The following is an 18,883-nucleotide window of genomic DNA, read 5'->3' on the forward strand; positions in this document are numbered from 1 at the left end:
CCACTTTCGTTTCCTGCTGGTTCGTCTGTTTTTGTTCTAACGTACCAGACTTGTACATATGTAAACTTCAGCCCGCTCGTTCTTGCTCTTATCTTCTAGAAGGAATAGATTGGATTAGGTGTCGTTTGTACAGCGAGCCTTTTCTCATTTCCGGCCCGACTGTGGGTGGTGGGCTCGTTAAGGAGCCGTGTGTCGCGGTGCGAGTTTTGTGCGGCCCGTATGGAGGGGAAGTTGGCGGGGCGTTTGGGGCGATGGGGGGCGGAAAGTGCACCCTTTGACCCTCGCCGCGGCGCCTCTGGACGCTTCTGATGGGGGGGTCGTTGTCGCCGACCAGCGTCCGCGCACGTGCCGGTGTATGCGTGTTTGTGGCTGTGGCTGTGTGCGCGCGTAACCATGAGCCAAGGCGACGCCTGTGAGTTGTGCCGCTGTGCTTCTGCGTGAGCGCGAGGATGAGAAGGACCCCTCGCTGTGGCCAAGGTTACACATCAGGACGCCGCCGAACGTCCTCGCCCGTTTCAGCCGGCGTGAAAGGGATGCACTAACTTTCTTGTGCCCGAACGTGATGTCGTGTCCAAGGGCGCGAGGTCAGTGCTCTGCCGCGGCCCCGTCGTCATCAACGCACCCTACATCAACGGAAAGAAGACCGCCATCAGTCGTCGGCCCTCCCAACCCGTTCAACTTGAAGTCTGCGAGCGGTGAGTCGCCGACCGGCCCATTGGGCCGCGCCATCGAACTTTGAGGCTGACATCCACCTGTCACATAGCTGTACAGTTTTATTCACATCTCCTTGTGAACCGTGTATATAATCTGCAAGCTGTTTTTGATTTACTGAAGCGTATGCAAGTGTTTGTTTGCCTTGTTTTCCTTTGTGTGTTGTTTTTTTTACGTTGTTGTGGCTGGAACTGAAGTGTAGCTAGTTTTTTTTTGTGCATTCATTTCTTTATTCTGGAACTGAAGGGTAGCTAGTTTTGTTTTGTGTATTCATTTCTTTATTTTGGAACTGAAGTGTAGCTTATTTTTTTGTGTATTGATTTCTTTATTTTGGCCGCGTGCTTTGCCGATGGGTAGGAGGGCATTTAAGGAGAGGGGGATGTGGGAATCTGGCTTTCCGCCGTCGCCTTTGCGCGGCTGTGCCGGCCTACCGCGTCGTTTCTCCTCTTTCCCTTGCTCCCGCCTCAGGCGGTGGAGAGGCGGCTAGGTGACTAATCACTGTCATTTGGCCTCAGCTCCGCCCCGGCTCCCCAATGGCCTTTGCCATTGGCGCCTTTTGGCGGGAATTCCGGGACCCGTTTTGGTGGCCGCGCATCCCGCGACCGTCCGAGCGGGGCCCAGAGAGAGATCCCTCCGAGACAGCGTAAGGTGCGTACGTTACTGTTTGTCCGTGCCGGCCTTGGCCGTTCGGACCAGTGCATACTCGAGCTCGCCCGCACGTGTCCTCTGACCTGCAGCGGCTCGATCCTGTCCAGCGGGGTCCAGCGACCTCTGACAGGCGTACCTTGCGTTGATTGCCCACTCTCTCTCGCAACCGGCCCAACGGTCGACACGAGAGAGACATCACCGCACTGCCACGGGGACATTCTCCTGCAGCGGGGTGCTAGCGGCGCTCATTACTCGAGTCGCTTCGTGCGCGCAGCGGAGCCTTGCTCCTCGCGCGCTCCCGGGACGGGGTGACGATTGAGTGTGTGTGTACTGCTGAAGGACGACGTGAATAAACGTCTCCTTGGTGAACTTGGAGGCCTATTTCTTTGCGGCGAATCGCTCTCCTCCCAGCGGAGGTTGAGTGCACCGCATCGGTGTCCCAGTGGTGTGTGGTGACGGCTGATCGGGGCCCTTGGCTCGCGCGAAGCTCGAACCCGCGGTGGGTGGTGGCCTGTGTCCACTTAGGAACCCACAAAGCTTTAGAACGAAATATGCCAGCGATACGTGCATGTGGCAGCATCAGCAGCGACCATGATCCAGTAACCTAAAAAGCTAGGATAAAACATCTTCTTTCGACATTTCTGAAAGGAGCTCTATACACGCAATCATTCAGGGCACGTAGCCTGTTTCAACGCAAAAGACAGAGGGCCAAATACTCTTCGGTATCAGCAAGGTTCTGAACTGCCTTACATGAAATGATGGAATCGAGAAGAAACTTTGCTGATGGCTCGATTTAGCCACTACAACGCGAGGCAACATTGAGATACCAAGGCAACAAAACCAACCTCTTGTCTACGCTCTTGTGCAGGTGTTTCTTTATGAGTGTTCTCGTGACTGGATAGCGCCATCCGTGGTTGTTATTATTTCAGGTAATGTTCTCCTTGCCTTTATGTAGTGTTCCATGCGAATGTATAGAGCAATTATCATGATGCGAAAGTATAGAGCAATATCATGATGCATATATTGTGCCTATGATATGGTCGACTGGAAACTCTTAATGCTCCATAAAGACAAAAACGGCGAAGTGATTTGGTTTATGGTTTATGGGGTTTGCGATCCAAAATGGCTCAGGTTAGGAGGCACGCCATAGGGGAGGGCTCCGGATCATTTCGACCACCTGGGGTTCTTTAGCGTGCACTGACATCGCACAGTACACGGGCCTCTAGCATTTCGCCTCGACTGAAATGCGGCCGTCGCGGCCGGGAGCGGACCAGCGGTTTTTCAGGTCGGCAACCGAGCACCATAATGACTGAGCCATGCGGCCTCAGAAGCAAAGCAGTGAGCCACAGGCTGAGTGTTGGAGCTAAGAAAGGGCACGTTCCATATTCATCAGGCATGATCTGAGGTTTATAGTTTTACCAATGCAACTGCCACTTTAATCCCAATTCATATGAAAGTTCGGTAAGAATTCTCCTTAAAGTCCCGACCTTTTTGTCCGCTGACTTCATCCTCATTGCAGACACACTGGTTGCTAGCTTTTAGCTCAAGCAGCCACAGCGTGTAGTTGTGTTGCATGCAGATCTCGCTGCCATTTTCTTCAACTAGCAACGGTGTCATTGAACCGGGCGATAGCATGCTTGCTGTAGGCTAGAAGCTGATTGACCTGTGATGGTCGCCGTAATATCGGCATCGTTCAGCCCCGTCCTTGTTGCCAGAAGTTATCCTCCTTATTATTGTAGTACCTCCGCAGTGAGGCTTCGCTTAATCTAAAGGATCTATACATGTAGCCCCATAAAGTGTTCCGCACCTATACCGCGCAGAATTCTCATAGTAACCGCTGCTTTCTGAAGATGTTGCAGCCGCAAGCGTAGGAGGATGGCAGCTTGCCATAATCTTTTAACATTCGGAGACGCTTTAAAAGTAGTAATAATAAGATGAGCTCAAGCATTGATTTGATGAAAGCTACGTTCAAGAGACCGGAAAACTGGACGACTTGTTACGGGTTCATGCTTATGCAGCGCAGACAACAAAAGAAAAGAGCTTGTGCCCCGTCTCCCTTTTGTCCTGCTTTCTGCGCTGTTTGAGCGTGGAGCTACGATAAATGAAATTTTCAGATCTAACAAAAAAACCTGTAGTTATGAATAAATATTAAAGCTTGAGACTAGATTTTAAATTTGTTTATATTCCTAATTTTTAGACATCTGTAATTTTTCTCTTAAATATCCCCCTGAAGAGCACTAATGTGACGCGTACAGAAAGGCACATTTGCGTTACACACCTGCAACCAGGATGTCAAGCCTGCATAAACAACTACATTTTTCATAATTTATTTTTCGTATCACTTAGTTACCTGGCTAACTGAGAACAGGGAACGAAATTTTAGGGAATGTAGTTTTTATGTAGGCTAGTTACTCTAGTTTAAGGAGCGTTATAAAAATGTTCCTTTGCACATTTATACTTGGCGCTGTAAGGAAAGCCATTTCAGACTGAATGGCGCTATTGTGCAAGAATTTAATACAAACATTACACGAATATTCGTGACAAAGTCTAAGGTTTATATAATTAATTTTTCTAGGCATATTTTGTGGAAATTTTCTTCACCATGGCGTTTATTATACCGCTGCTACTACATATTTTAATACAACTGCATCTGAAGTTTCACCATAAATTAAGCTGTTGGCTTTTTCTCCCATCTCACCTACCAACTCAGCGAGTCTGTCCGTCCTATAAAATTATACAACAGCGCAGAAGACAAGACCCAAAACGAAGAGCAGACGACATGAGCGCTGACTTTAAACTGAATTTTATTACGCGCTTGTATACATTTAAACCACTCCTGTCCCTCTTATGATCCGGATCAGCGGCCACTACCTGCCCCAAGTACACGCACCACTTACCACTTCCAGCACCTGGCTATCAATTGTGAATTGCTGTTCCCTTGCGAGGCTGTTGAATGTTGCGTTGGTCTTCTGCATGTTAATTTTAAGACGTACTGTTTTGCTCTGCCTGTTTAACTCATTGATCAAACTTTCCAGCTCATCTGCTGAGTGACTTAGCAAGACAATGTCATCAGCGAATTGCAAACTACTTAGGTATTCTCAGTTAACTCTTATCCCCAACCGTTCCTATTTCAGGCCTCGGAATACCTCCTGTAAACAGGCGGTGAAGAGCATTGGCGAGATCGTGTCTCCCTGCCTGACACCCTTCCTTATTGGAATTTTATCGCTGACTTTATGGAGGACTATGGTGGCTGCGCTGTCTTTATAAATATCTTCCAATATTTTCACATAACACTCTATTGAACTCCGATTCCGCAATGCCAGCATACAGCTGAGGATTCCACCGAGACAAATGCTTTCTCGTTATCAAAGAAGGCTACATATATAAGGGTTGGTTATATTCTGCGCATTTCTCTATCACCTGATTGATAGTGTGAATATGGTATATTGTCGAATATCCTTTACGAAAGTCTGCCTGATCATTTGGCGGATGGAAGTCTAAGGTTCTCCTTGTTCTATTTGCATTTGCCTTAGTAAATACCTTGTAGGCAACAGACCGTAAGTTCATCGGTCTACATGTTTTCAAGAGCGGGGGGGGGGGGGGGAGGAATCCGACTGTGCGGCCTGCTCGTGGCCCCTTCCCCCCCGCCACCGGATACGGGCCGGTGTAGTTTCGGCTACTAGGCTTTGTTCCGGTGCAACGCCAGCAGTGGGGATGGGACGGCCGGGACCCATCCTCTGGGGATGCAAAACCCCATGGGAGTGGCAGCGACTCCCAGGCGACTGTGAGGGCCAGTCACGCGCGTGAGGTCCGATGCCTGAGCGGAGGCAGGCCTGGGTTTATACTCAGGTTGGACCCATGGAATCCGGCACGGAAGGCATGTGCAAATCTCAAATGGTTTTCAAATACATGCTACATCCCTCCGCATGCGGGGCGTATGTGTCTGGCTACCGACGCGTCGGTTTCTGGTTACGGAGAAACCAGGTCCGCGCGGGGTTTCATAGTGGCCAGGCTCTGAGGACACGGCGCCTCGGGGAGGCGGCCTCACGGTCGGCCGCAGGCTTAACCGCCTTGCGGGACGCGGGGGATGGGGGCCTAGTACGACCTCGGAAGAGTCTGGCAAAAACCGTCGATGTTGTGGAGTACCGGTGGAGTAGGCCCGGGCCATCGCACCCTGAGCCACGTTCTTGGTTTGTGGCCTGGTCACCCGGCCTTGAACACTCCCTGCTCAGTAGGAGAAGAGCAAGCTAGGGGAGGAAATAAGTGCATGGTTGGTTGGTTGGGAGCACAGATGGGTCGCCCCGGAGGTGTTAGGTCATGGTGCCGAGGGCCGGTGGGCCGATAGGCTGATGACCCAAGCCTCTACTGGCTGGATCACATCACACATACTTCCGGTGTCTGAAGAACCGCGAAAAGCAGTCGACGGTACGTAGCTGGCTGGTCGGAAACACCCCCCAGGGGCGTGGAGAGGCCCCAGTTAGCTGACCCCGTGTTAGGTTCTCCTGTCTCCGGCGGTCGGAGCCCGCTGCGTATGGTGGGTGGTCGGGCATCCCGTGTGCAGGGTCGCACCACTGGGCAATCTCGATGCTCTCCCTGCCCTGGCCAGGCAGGCCAGAAATGGAGTCGAGATATTTGAAGGATCAGAGAAAAAACCTCGCTGTCCCCATTCCCATCCATAATTCCTAACCCATTCCTGACAACCATTCAACCCATCCCTTTTACCCATCCTTCCCGCTACGTCCCATGGCAGATCAGCGAAGTCTTTCCGGGCCCGCTCCCCCGGCTGTGGGTCGCAATAGTAGCTTTTCCTTTTTCTTTTTACTTTTCCACGTACGGGTGGTAAATATGCCATTTGCCCACGGGCCTATTGTTTTGTTTTCAAATTGGGTTAAGCCTGTTGTACGTATGTGGTGCAGGCAGCAGCTTATTATTTTTATTCCTTTTTAGGTCGCCCCAATCAATTGATTGTCATTGTATGTTTTCAAGACTTTGACGTCTCCTTTCTTATGAAATAAGATAATGCTACCCTCCCTCCTTTAAGGGATCTGCTGTTACCTGATCCTCACAAGCTGCTTTCCCCCTTTGCATTGCTCCTAAGGCTTTCTTTACTTTCTCTTTCGTTTCTGACGGGATGTCCAGCTGCTGTGCGCTACTACCTCTCTCATTAACGTTCTGATTACGTTGGCTACTGTACAGATTTGTGTACAACTTTTCCGCTTAATTTTACCATCTCATCCATACTACCAATGACATTGCCCTCTTTGTCTCTTTGCGTATACATCTGGTTTTTACCTGCGCCTAGCTTCTCCTTCACTGTTTTCAGGTTACCTCCATTCCTTAGAGCATGCTCCATTTTCTCCTTGTTAAACTTCCTTATGTCGGGCTTCCATGCGCGAATTTATTTACTCTGGTAGCTCTGGCAATTCTACTCTGTCCGTAGGGTTAAAGGCTTTCAGGCTTCGGTGTTTCTTGATCAGATTTTTCGTCTCCTGATATAGCTGGCCGGTATCCTGTCGAACCATCCTACCGTCTATTTCTACTACACACTCCGTAATGATGACTGTGACATTATTGTTCATTGTTAGAACATTAGGATTGCCTTCTTTAGTTAATGCCGAATAACTGTTTGGCAGCGATAAGCTGAATTCCTGTACTTTCTTCGTTACCGCTGTTTGGTTAATGGGAGCAAAGCGGAAAGTTGGGCAAGTTGGATAACGTTCATGATGTAAAAAATAGCGCGCAGGGAACACACGGGACGGAAAGTAAACGACGCAGACAAGCGCTTGTCTGCGTCGTTTACTTTCCGTCCCGTGTGTTCCCTGTGCGCTATTTTTTACATCTTGGTTAATGGGCTTCCGCTTCACTGGTTTCTTTCGTTCGCTCTCCAATTTTGGGCTAATCCGAAACTTCACCACTTTTCGAGGACCTCCACATCCTCTACGATGCCAGGGTGAGCGCACAGTATGAGGTGTTTTTCATTTTTAGGCTCACCATTGAGACTCTTCCACGACCACTTCCAGTCCTTTTGAGGCGGAAGCCTTTAATGCCTCATCGCTGTAAGCAGGAGTTGTCGACAGAAATGTCACGCTTTTCAATTAGTCGAAACGGTCGTGACGTCACAGTGCGCGAATTTCAAACGGGACCAATTGTACTTTGGCTAGTAACCATGCAACCAATTAAAGGGATCGTATAGTGATGCTGAGTTTAGTTAATTGCTTAATTGTCCAATTAGCCTTATTTACCTTTCTAGTCAGGCCAGATAAATAAATAAAACCGTGTAGGAAATTGGTCGAGTTCGGGAATCGAACCTTGGTCTCCAGAGCGCGAGACGAGCATGCTAAACACTCCGCCATGGCAGCTCGACTGTTTGGAATGAACAAAGGCGCGTCTAGTGAATACGGTGTCTTCGTTCACTCCCATCTTCCACCCTTACCGTTATGACGTGGTTTAGGTGTCCACCCAGATATGCGAGACAGAGACATTTCCTTTCCTCAAAAACCAATTTACCGACGAGCAAGGCGTACAGCCGAACGGGCGATGGCTTTCTATGGACTCCCTGGCAGCGTTGCAAGACGCTGTCGCGTTTCACTCTTAGAGGCGAAGCCTAACATCTTAACAACGCATCAGTGACACAAGCAGCAACACCGCGCTTAAAGGGGCCGAGAAACACAATCTTAGTTGACTGTTTTGCCTGTTCATCGCATACAGTGAGTTACAATGGTGCTATTAGCGTCGGTAATACCGCATATAATCCGTTTTTTAATATTTTATTGTCCTCCTCAAAACAAATTCATGGCTCTGATGGTGTCCCCACACAGTGGCCGGTTTTAGCAGCTGATATGACATCACCTGGGGGAGCTTGGTGATTGACAAACAGTAAATATACTGCAAATTGTGTAAATAACTAGAGACACATTTTTTCACCTGTGGGTGTTTTATATTAGATCAACAAAAACAACTTGTTCGTCTGAGACAAAATCCCTGCAAAGCAAGTAAAATAAAAATACACCACCAGGGGCTCTGGCATGGAAACGGCGCTTTGAGTCTCCGCAAGAACAAGTTACAGAGAGCAGGCAACCATGGAGTGCAAACTTCCGCGACGTGCTCTGGCAGGCTGTTTTGATTGGTTGCGCCAGGTGCCGTCATTGGGAGAGCGAAATAGGAGTGGGAAGCCCCGCCAAAATCGAGTTAGAGGGTAGCGTTTTGTTTGCTTATATTTTGCAATTTCTTCATTGAATAACTCCCGTTCCTCTGCATCGATTCCTGTCATTGTTTTTAGGTCAGCGTCTGTGTGACATAAAGAATCCACCTGAAGTATAGCTGGTATCCCCCCAAGCAGTGTTTCGCAGCCCCTTTAAGGCTTTTGCCTCACCGCACTTTATGCCAACAAAGTGCCCCCCCCCCCCCCCCCCCCCCGAATTTTTGTTTCCGGAAGGAGGTAGTAATGATCTGTAAATTATCTATCTCTGCGAATTATACAAATAACTCTCCGCTGCTATTCCTGGAGCCTATGCCGTAGTCGCCAACTACCTACTCTCCGTCCTGTTTCTTGCCTACCTTCGCATTGAAGTCGCCCATTAGTGCAGTGTACTGAGATTTTGCTTAGTTCATTGACGATTCCACGTCTTCATAGAAGGGTTGTTTCGCGCCTATGGTGACGAAACGTTGCGGCGATTTGCGGCGGTGGATATGTGGTGATAGCTAAATTGGCCGTACCCTTTTTCGATTGGATGGATGCGCAGCGTGAGCGTAGTTGTTACATACTTAGGAAAGGAATCTGAAATATAATTTTTCTCAGTACTGCCACTGAGGAAAAGACTACAAAAGAAAAGTAGTACAATCGAATCAAATCTAATAAGAATCAATCAATGCCTTGAGTCAGAGCAGGGAGATTTGCAGAGCCATTTCTCTTTCATTCCATCGACATCTGTTCTCCATGATGAACGCTTCCGGCAGCATGCATCAAGGGTTGTTTGCAAGTGTTGGAAAGAAAATTAATGCTTTCAATTTCATGCATGCCTCCGGAATTGCACTGCTTATGTTCTTCCATTGGGCCACCCGGTTCGCTAAAAGCGTAGATGCACAGCCGTCCGTAGTTTTCCAGGCGTAATTTCAGAACTTCCACAAGGCAAGTCATGAACGATAGCCCACCTTGCGCCGTGCCGATCTCACCGATGGGGTTCGCCAGCTTCTGAGCACCAGTTGGGGACAAACCCACAGGAAAGGATATGGTGCGACCCAGAACACTTGTAGCGGTGTTGACTGCCTCCACGTCAACGAGAATCTGCGGCCTGAAGCGCAACCTGCACACCACGATGATTGGCAAAGTGGAGAAAGCTGCACAAGTGGAACTCCCCAGTCAGATTTGCAATGGCCAAGACGCACCTTTAACTAGGCTAATCTTTTAGGGCAGCGGCTCTGAAGACTACATTCAAGGAAAATAAACCGTTTGTCCTTCTGATCCTCCGGTAACCAGATGGCAATCTTCTGGTTGGTTCGTTTATGGGGTTTAACGTCCCAAAGCGACTCCGGCTATGAGAGACGCCGTAGTGAAGGGCTCCGGAAATTGCGAGCACCTGGGGTTCTTTAACATGCACTGACATCGCACAGTACACGGGCCTCTAGAATTTCTCCTCCATAGAAATTCAACCCCCGCGGCCTTCCATGATGTTGCGTTTGTGTATATATAAATATTGCCGCGAATCTTTGTAATGTTTTGTAGTGTTTGTTCATGCTTCAAGGCTGCCGACACGTTGCTTTATCACTTCGTTTGTGGCGCAAGACGCGCCTAGATTTATCTCGATTGATCGCATCCAGGCGGAGGCGGTTCTAGTTTGCTCCTTTCCAAGCTTTATCTCGATTATACACTATCAGCTTTAAAAAGAGCACGGCCGACAGCGGCGGTCTTTCTGTTCGACGACCGCCGAACACGCTTGTTGCTACGCCGCCGCCGAGTGATTCAGTGCTTCGCGGGTGCAAGTCAGCCCAAATAAACAGTATCGTTTCGAAGACGTTCTGGCTGTCTTCCTGTTCGCCGTACTGCAGTCACCACTACGTGACAATATCGTCATGAGCAAATTGCATCGGGCTGCACCAGATATGATTACTATGCAGTGTTTAGGAGAGAATCTCTGATTTGCAATGTTTAATGTGTGCTTAACTATTTTACCGATCACAAGACAGTCTTTGTAACCCATATAACCAAGGCTAATATATGTATACAACGACTGCAATAGATTTTAAAGAAGGTGTATAAAAAAAAAGCTATCAAATATCATTTATTGAATGTAAGTTTTGGTTTATGCGCCCGTCCAGTGTAGGGTGCGTGCTCGCTACTGCATTAAGGCGTCGTGCGGACAGGAACAGTTCTGCGGAAGACAAGCAACTTTGTGCGTACGCAAACGCGGTCACTTGGGCGGATGTGTCCCAGAGCACATTTAACTAATTCGAAAGCAAAAAGCTCTGAAGAACGCTCAAAATTTGCACTGGCTGGCCGTGTGCTGCCACAGTATTAATGTGGTGGCATTAAAAGCCTCAAACGAGCTGAAATACTTGGCGTCGGCCGACGGCGCCCGGCGTCGTCTGCATAAAAAGCGCTCAATTGTGGAGGAAGTGCGGGACGTCAAGAAAACACGTGACATGAACGAGATAGCAGGTGCACTGGTCACGTGACAGAGCCGAGCGTTATGGCGCACTTGGCGTCATTTGACAGCTGTGCTTGGTTTTGTGCGGATGTGTCCAGACAGCGCCGCATATCAGATTGGAATGAAACCTTAATCAACGCCGCGTGTTTCAATCGTAATGCAAAATCCCTGCATGCGGAGAGGGAGACCACCGAAGTATGTCACTGCAGATGGTGTATCTGCGGCTGTACAGGCTAAGTGCATGCGGCGAGCAGCAATGACGGAGAGGAACCACGACGAGCGGACTTCCGACTTTATAGTATTCTCAACGCGTAATTTAATTAGGTGCTTCGTAACTTCTTTTTTTTTTTGCAGGAGACACAAGGTTGATTTTCGGGTGTGTGGTTGCCCTTGTCATTGCTTTATCGTACCGCTAGATTGCTGAGCTTAAGGTCGTAGGATCAAACCCCGTTGCTGCGGCTTCATGTAGATGAAGGTGAGAAAGGAAATGGAGTCTGTGCTCTGCGTTGTCGCTTCACGTTCAGGAACTACAGGTCTAAATTAATCAGGAGCCCTCCAGTACGGCGTCCCTCATCTGTGAAGTGCAGCTTTGAGCCTTCGACTCTTCATATCACATGAACATACGGGCACCATGGAGGGATTTTGTGCTGAAAACAGCACTTATCTTTCCATTCCTCGTTCTCTCTTTCGCTGGCTTGAGTCCCATCTCCACGTGTAGGGTAAGAAATTAGACGCTGCCTGGCTTACCTGTAAACCTGGCCTCCTTAAGACTTAAGGTTTATTAAAACGAAGTATAAATAAATCGAAAGTGCATAAAAAGTTACTACAGTAGGGGTCCCAAAGTAAAACTGTCTGGGGGGCCTCCCGTCAGAAATACATGAGTCTGAGGAGCTGGAAAAAAGGTGTAAATCAAATAGAAACCTATTAGTATAATTTGCGACAATGAATAAATTATACAATAGTTAGAGGGGCATAACTCTTCAGACAAAGAAACAAAGGCATAAAACGCCAAAGCGTAAGAGCGTCTATCTATGCCCATCTCAGGGCTCTATGCCTGCATTCTTTCGGTTCGTCTTCTGCAGAGCCCTAGCTTGACATTGCCTTTCCTTTACACAAATGATGGACGAGCTACCACCTGACACCTGCAGAGACTATCTGCGTCCAGGCGTGCTACGGCGCTAATCGCGCCCTCAGATTTCACCACGAAAATTATTATTTACGGTTAGCGGACACACCATGATAGTAAGTCCTGGGGTTCAATATGAACGTGTCTCACATTCGTTAAAAGCATTAATGTAAAGCTTGCAAGAGTGGCTGATCGGGCAAGTTGATAACTTGTGACAGCTAGGAATATAACACAGCGCTACGTTTAGGAAAGGGCGAAGAAAAGACGGGATATCGACGAGCTGTGGTCTCTCTCTTTATATCGTCCTTTTCTGAAGGTTGCGCTGTGCTGTATTCCCAGCTATTGCAAAGCTGTCACGGAGGGGAAGTCCTTACTGCAGAAGTGCTTGGCGCGGATGTGTACGGAGATCGTCACCGTGTATTTACAGATGTCCCCATAGGTACTGTTACATCGTGACGGCAGTCCGGCGTGCAGGAAGAGCTTCCAAAGGAATTTTTTATTAGGCTGACTTCCGCCCGGAAAGAAGTGAATGACTCGGCGGCGGCGTAGCAACAAGCGCGATCGGCGGTCGTCGAACAGAACGTCCTCTGCTCTCAGCTGTGCTGAATATAAAGCTGATAGCGAATTTTTGAGATATGACGTGCAAAGTTACCACAACATTCTGGAACAACGACGAATCAGTTACAACTGGATGCGATCAATGAAGATAAATCTGGTCACACGTTGCATCACAAACAAAGCGATAAAGCCGCGTGTCGGCTGCAGCTTTGAAGAATGAGCAAAAAAGCAGTACAAAGATTCGAGGCAATATGAAACGCGAAATTTACGCTGCATTCGTGACTGCATACTTGAATGCATTTCGGGACTCGCGCCTTGTCTTGCATCGTTTCCTTGTGAGCCTTGTGAAGGCGCTGAAATACAGCTTTTCCTCTCATCTGTCATGTACTCTCGAGTACTCTCGAGTACATGACATAGAAAATGAAACAAAAGGGCTGAACAGCTACCCGACTATAACTCCAGTCTTTATTTTTGATGGTTGGGTCCGCAACAGGCACACCTAGTATACCGTGGTACGATAACTGCTCGATGCCTTTGTCAGCAGTTCTCGGATAGCTGTCGCTTACGGATTTTTTTCTCTGAGCTGCACAGCCATCAGAACATATCTCAGGCGTTTAACGACATATTTATAAGAGCACTGGCCGTCAAATTTCGAGCGCACCTCATGGCATTAGCTGAAGCGTCTAATGCACATTAGGTTGAACAAGTGGCTTTCTCTCACAATATTAGTTAGGACTCTCGCGTCCGTGTATAGGGACGTTATCAAAGAGGAATAAAGCACCTGTCATACTGATATTCAGAACTAGGAGAAAACTTGCTGCTTAGATAAGTTACTGGGACCACGCCAGATACAGTGGAACCATATTGCTAACATGGTTTACAGACAAACATTGAGAAATGACGGCAACAGTAAATGTCAATTTTTTTTGTCTTCCTTCAGAAGCTTCAAGTTAAGGCTTGCGGCTGGTATTTACCCAGACCTGTGTAAAAGTGCTACGCGTGCAAAGGGAGGAAGAGCTCACCTTTTGAAAGCCTCGACGTTTTCTCTCAAGGTCTGGCCTTGACCGGCTCCAAAGGAGACGTACGCCCTCGCATTGTCGTCCATTTTGGCCTGACCGAGGCTTTCGATGTCCGACAAGGTGGCCGCCATTGACTGCGCTGCTGAGAAAGTGCGAAATTCTGTTTCAATTCGGTGTCTCTCTCAGTTTGACACGATCAGGTTTTGCTCACCTTCTAGCGGTACGGGATATACCTTGGTTTTGCAGGGTTTTGGTCGGAAACGTATGTTACTTCCTGTCTGATAAGTAATAGATGTCGTGTGAAAGTTAGGACACCCTCACTTAATAAAGTCTAAAAACTGCAAAAAAATAGTTTTAAGCTGTGTTTTCGACGTATTTGTGGAGGCAGATTTGTGATTAAGTCCAGGCCACAGCGATTGCATTACAATGAATGCCAACTGTCAAAGACACCGTTTTTTTTTGCACTTTGCGATGTCAATGTGAAGGAACAAAATAATAAACATAGTTTGGTCAAGCAGTCCATGTCGGAATTAAAAGGGACTCGTCTATGTGAGAATAATACGCCATCACAAACACTTATTAGCTATGCAATGACAACTACAAAATAATGCAATAATTCAATGGTGAATAGCGAACATGAAGTCTGCAACAATAGGCCAATGCACGGCAAATTGGTTTCCAACCAACATTCAATACGCGCAACCGTAATAACCATCGTACAGTCAAGACACTATGCCACAGATTCAGAGCAGTACACAAAAATTGCAGGAAATGACAGGGACACGGGAAGAGAGGTCAGAGATCGCATGAACGAAGTTTTGGCTGTAATTGACGCTATTAAAAATTTAATATCACTGCTCACAAGAAACTTCCTACAGTATTTTTTAAAAGTCTGGAGACCTGTATTTATTTTATTTATTTATTTCATTTATAAATACTGCAGTCTTGAACAACAAGACCATCGTAGGTGGGTACATAATTTGTGTAACACCAAAGGACAAAAAGAAAAAAAATGCAGCAGACAAGGCGTTACCAGCAGCGAAACTACTACATCACACAGTATCGTTTCACAACATTAGAATACATGCACTGCAGTCATCGAGCCAAGCATATAACCGGTTATAATCAAGCACTTTGAGTAAATAAGCACAAAATACTAAGGAAACGAACATTTAAAAGTTCATCCTTGTTGCAGCAGTGCATCAAAATGGCGCAAATAATTCGGTTCTACTATATGACCAGCAATGTTGTTCCATTCGGTGACAGTTCTGGGTAAATAGGAATATTTGTAGCAGTTCATTCTTGTGGATAAAGGTTTTACGGAAGGAGAATGTCGCAGGCGCGCTGCATAACCACTAGAGTAAGTAACAATTTTCGAGATGTCAATGTTGTAATGCGCATGAATTAACTGGAAAAAGAATTTCAGACTTCAAATTTCAAAACATTGAAGTTCAACTGTAAATCTTTGCTGTTCAATGCATTAGTTATCTGAAAATCTAGTGTTTGCCTTCCGTAGTTAGTTCTAACTTGTGGCATTTCTCGTTTTGGGTTGCGAACGTTGTATGAACTTGAACTGTGTACTGGGGAAATATGTAGCTTGTGTTTATGAATCTATTGCAGTAGTTCGAAGAAGTACACGTGGTCAGCGTCTAACATATTGTTGCAGGAAAGAATATATTTACAAATATTTACAAATAGAAGAGAAGAGCTGCGAGCGGCACCGAGAACACAGTCCGAACTTCGTTGTCTTCTACTCCGCCCACTCGTGCCAATCTTCATTGTCGTCGTCGTCTACCCGCTTCAGGACCCCCGGCTGCTGAAACGCCGTCTCGGCGTTAGGGCGGCGGCGTATGAGCGTCGTAATAAGGTTTAAGGCGACAGACGTGGACGATGTCGGTGGTGGCGCCAGAGGACGATGGCGAGGTCTCAAGGGGAGCAATTTCATAGTTCACGTCGGTAACACGGCGCACGACACGGTAAGGGCCACGGTAGTGCGAAAGAAGCTTCTCGGAGAGACCGACGGTGCGAGAGGGCGTCCAGAGAAGGACGAGTGATCCTGGGGTATATTAGACTGCCTGGTGACGGCGGTCGTAGGCGGACTTTGCGAAACTTGAGAGGCTTGGAGCCTACTACATGCCATTTGGCGCGCCAGCGTGGCCTAGGAGATGGCGTCCCGAGCTTAAGCAGTGGTGGGGACTGAAGAAGGCGGCATGAGTGTGTCCAAAGGCAAGGTGGGATGCCTACCAAACAAAAGGTAGAAAGGAGAATAGCCTGTTCTGTCATGAAGGGAAGAGTTATATGCAAACGTCACATAAGGCAAGGCTGCGTCCCAATCTCGGTGGTCTGGCGATACGTACGTGGCTAACATGTCAGTGAGCGTGCGGTTGAACCTTTCCGTAAGCCCATTGGTTTGTGGGTGGTAAGCTGTCGCGAGCTGGTGCTGCGTGTCACACGAACGCAGAATGTCGAGAACTACTCTGGATAGAAAATAACTACTGCGGTCGGTGAGCAGTTGGCGAGGGGCGCCATGGTGAAGGATGGCGTCTTGCAGAAGAAAATCGGCGTCATCAGTAGCGCAGCTGGACGGCAAAGCACGCGTGATGGCGTACCGAGTCGTACAGGGTCTGTTCTGAAAGTAGTAGGACTGGTTTCTTCCTGGGCGGACGGGCGGACGAGAGGCGGTCTGCGCGTGCAGGATCGTTGAAGGGAGATATTGGAAATGCTGGGGAAAATCGGCAGTCGGTCTCGACCGTTCAAGAGAGGAGGTCGCTTGTACTGTGGACCCCTGTCGAAACGTCTCGTCACGCAGAATCGTCGAGCGTTTACTGGATCAGCGATACGCGATCAAATTTTGTGTAACGGAGTGTCTAGCGTTCCGTCCAGACGGAACATTTGCTGCTGCTGCAGTTCCGTCCAGACGGAATATTTACTGCAGCTAGAGTTCCGTCCATACAACAGACAGTAGACAGTTTTAGTTCCACGTACGTAGAGCGCTTACGGGTCACCAGTGCGCATGCGCAGAACGTGAAGTGTCTGCGTGGGTCTCATGGACGTACGTGAGATTCGGATCTTTGCGTTGCGGTCTTCACGTTGCTTGCGTGCGTGGCGTTGGCAAGATGGCGGCGCCCTGCCTGCCCACTTCACAACGATAACAGCTTCGTCGCTAATCCCTCGACGTGGTATCGTGCTGTATATTGCTGTCTCGCGTCCTGCATGAGGGCCGTCGTCATGCGGCCGCGCAGCACCATTCCCCTCTGATTGATACCCAGGGTGTAGCCTACACGGACGGCTCTTTCGTGGCTCCTGGAGGTTCCTGTGGCTACGCTCTTTACCATCCCCAACTCTCTGCACCTGAGACTCGTCTAATCTATTGTTCGAGAGTTCCAGTTTAGCGACTGCCCCACATTACATATCAGCATGTCTAACAGTCTTGTGCTGAAAGAGAGCTAAGATACAACTGCATGACAATTAAAGCTGATGACTGGAGCCTCTGCATTTTGTCTGCTTGTTTGTTCCCAGTCATCAAAGTCGATATACACAGGTCTCTGCGTTCTGAGCATAATTAACGTTGGCGACAAATACGAATCTAGAACAACTTTTAGACGGGTTAGATGATTTCGCTGTGGCGTTTCTTGTGTCTTTTGCGTGTTCTGGTCTTCGTTTTCTTGCGCCATTGTATTCGTTTTAAGATGGTCTACGTCTTTAGGAAGCATACAGAGCGAACAACGGACAAATGCAGAAAGAAGAATCGACACAAGAGAGGCGCTGTAATTCGGGACAGGTGTTTGTGTCTTATGTGCTATAATGGATCCTGGAATACAAATATGAAAATTGATAATGGCAGTTTCTTGCTTCTGCCTGTACCCCAATTAATTAATTTATGTAACTTTTGGAACTATAGGTGTGTGTATAGGCACCCGCGTCACGGTTTTTTTCAGCCCAAGCAATTTGTAAGTTACTGACAGTCCAAGCGGCATCATCATCATCATCATCATCAGCCTGACTACACCCACTCCAGGGCAAAGGCCTCTCCCATGCCTCTCGAATTAACCCTGTCCTTTGTCAGTTGCCGCCACTGTATCCCAGCAAACTTCTTAATCTCATCCGCCCACCTAACTTTCTGCCGTCCCTTGCTACGTTAGCTTTCTCTTGGAATCCACTCCGTTACCCTTACGTACTAGCGGTTATCTTGCCTTCGCATTACATGTCCTGCCCAAGCCCACTTCTTCCTCTTGATTTCAACTAGGATATCATCAACCCGCTTTTGTTCCCTCACCCACTCCGCCCTCTTCCAATCTCTTAACGTTACACCTATCATTTTCCTTTCCATAGCTCGCTGCGTTGTTCTTAACTTAAGCTGAACCCTGCATATGTACCCCCAAGCTGCATATGTACCCGGATATCGGCAAACCTTAGAAGAAAAAATCTCTTCGCTACTTTTTCTCGTCACTATGACCTGGAACGCAGTGAAACGGGAGAGATGGAAATAGAAATTCTGGGAGAAGGTGCATTGTAATACAATCGTCAGAGCTGTTAACAACGGCGTGCAAATCACTGTTTACTTACTCTTGTAGTCGGATGAGTCAACGCTGCAAATGCACACGATGCACTTGTACAGTTCCTCCGTTGAACTTATCCAGGTGATTTTAGATCTTTCTGCTTGTCTACGCCACCCGAGTGCAAGTTCCGAAAGCCAAAAACAGCACTAACACTTTTCCCGTGAGCAGCGCCTGCGTCTGCCGCCCTGTCCACTAACTGGGAAAAAAATAACCGGATCCAGTGAGCAGCGGTGCTGCATTTCTGTAGCATGTGTCATCCATCTGGCACTGGAGAGCAGCTGTTTTCAGTCTGTTGGAGGACAGCTGCGCACGTTGGCCGCATCGGCTCTCTACAGTCGTAACGTGGAAAGCCGAGTGCTTTCACAGCTACCTGATTACCATAGTAGAAAATCTGAAATGAAAGTTTCTGCAGATGAGCTGGTTGATTTCTGTTTATTTTTTATCGCTCATGGAGGAACCGATCGACGCTCAACTGGAGCACTTTATTAGTCGCGAGACTCCTCATGGTACCTATGTGCTCATTCTGGAACAAAACCGCTCAGCACATGGATATTCCGCAGTGAGATGGACATGCCGGGGCAGACATTTATTTGTTTATATTACCCCTCTATGCCATGG

At 48.0% G+C, this 18,883-nt stretch overlaps 1 protein-coding gene across 1 annotated transcript in view; it reads right to left on the reverse strand.

Moving 5' to 3' along the window:
* Window positions 1-18,445, reverse strand: part of LOC149337417 (uncharacterized) — a 50,276-nt gene extending 31,831 nt beyond the window's left edge. Inside the window, exons 1-3 of the mRNA XM_089554424.1 lie at window positions 18,273-18,445; window positions 13,710-13,845; window positions 9,511-9,662 (exon numbers count right to left, since the gene is read on the reverse strand). Coding sequence (XP_089410550.1) covers window positions 9,511-9,662; window positions 13,710-13,837 — 280 coding nt within the window. The 5' untranslated portion in view covers window positions 13,838-13,845; window positions 18,273-18,445. The remainder of the gene's footprint in view (window positions 1-9,510; window positions 9,663-13,709; window positions 13,846-18,272) is intronic.
* Window positions 18,446-18,883: the final 438 nt, after the last annotated feature.

This window comes from Amblyomma mixtum, chromosome 7 (genome assembly GCF_055824585.1).
Source record: "Amblyomma mixtum isolate Tamu chromosome 7, ASM5582458v1, whole genome shotgun sequence".
In the NCBI taxonomy this organism is placed as follows: domain Eukaryota; kingdom Metazoa; phylum Arthropoda; class Arachnida; order Ixodida; family Ixodidae; genus Amblyomma; species Amblyomma mixtum.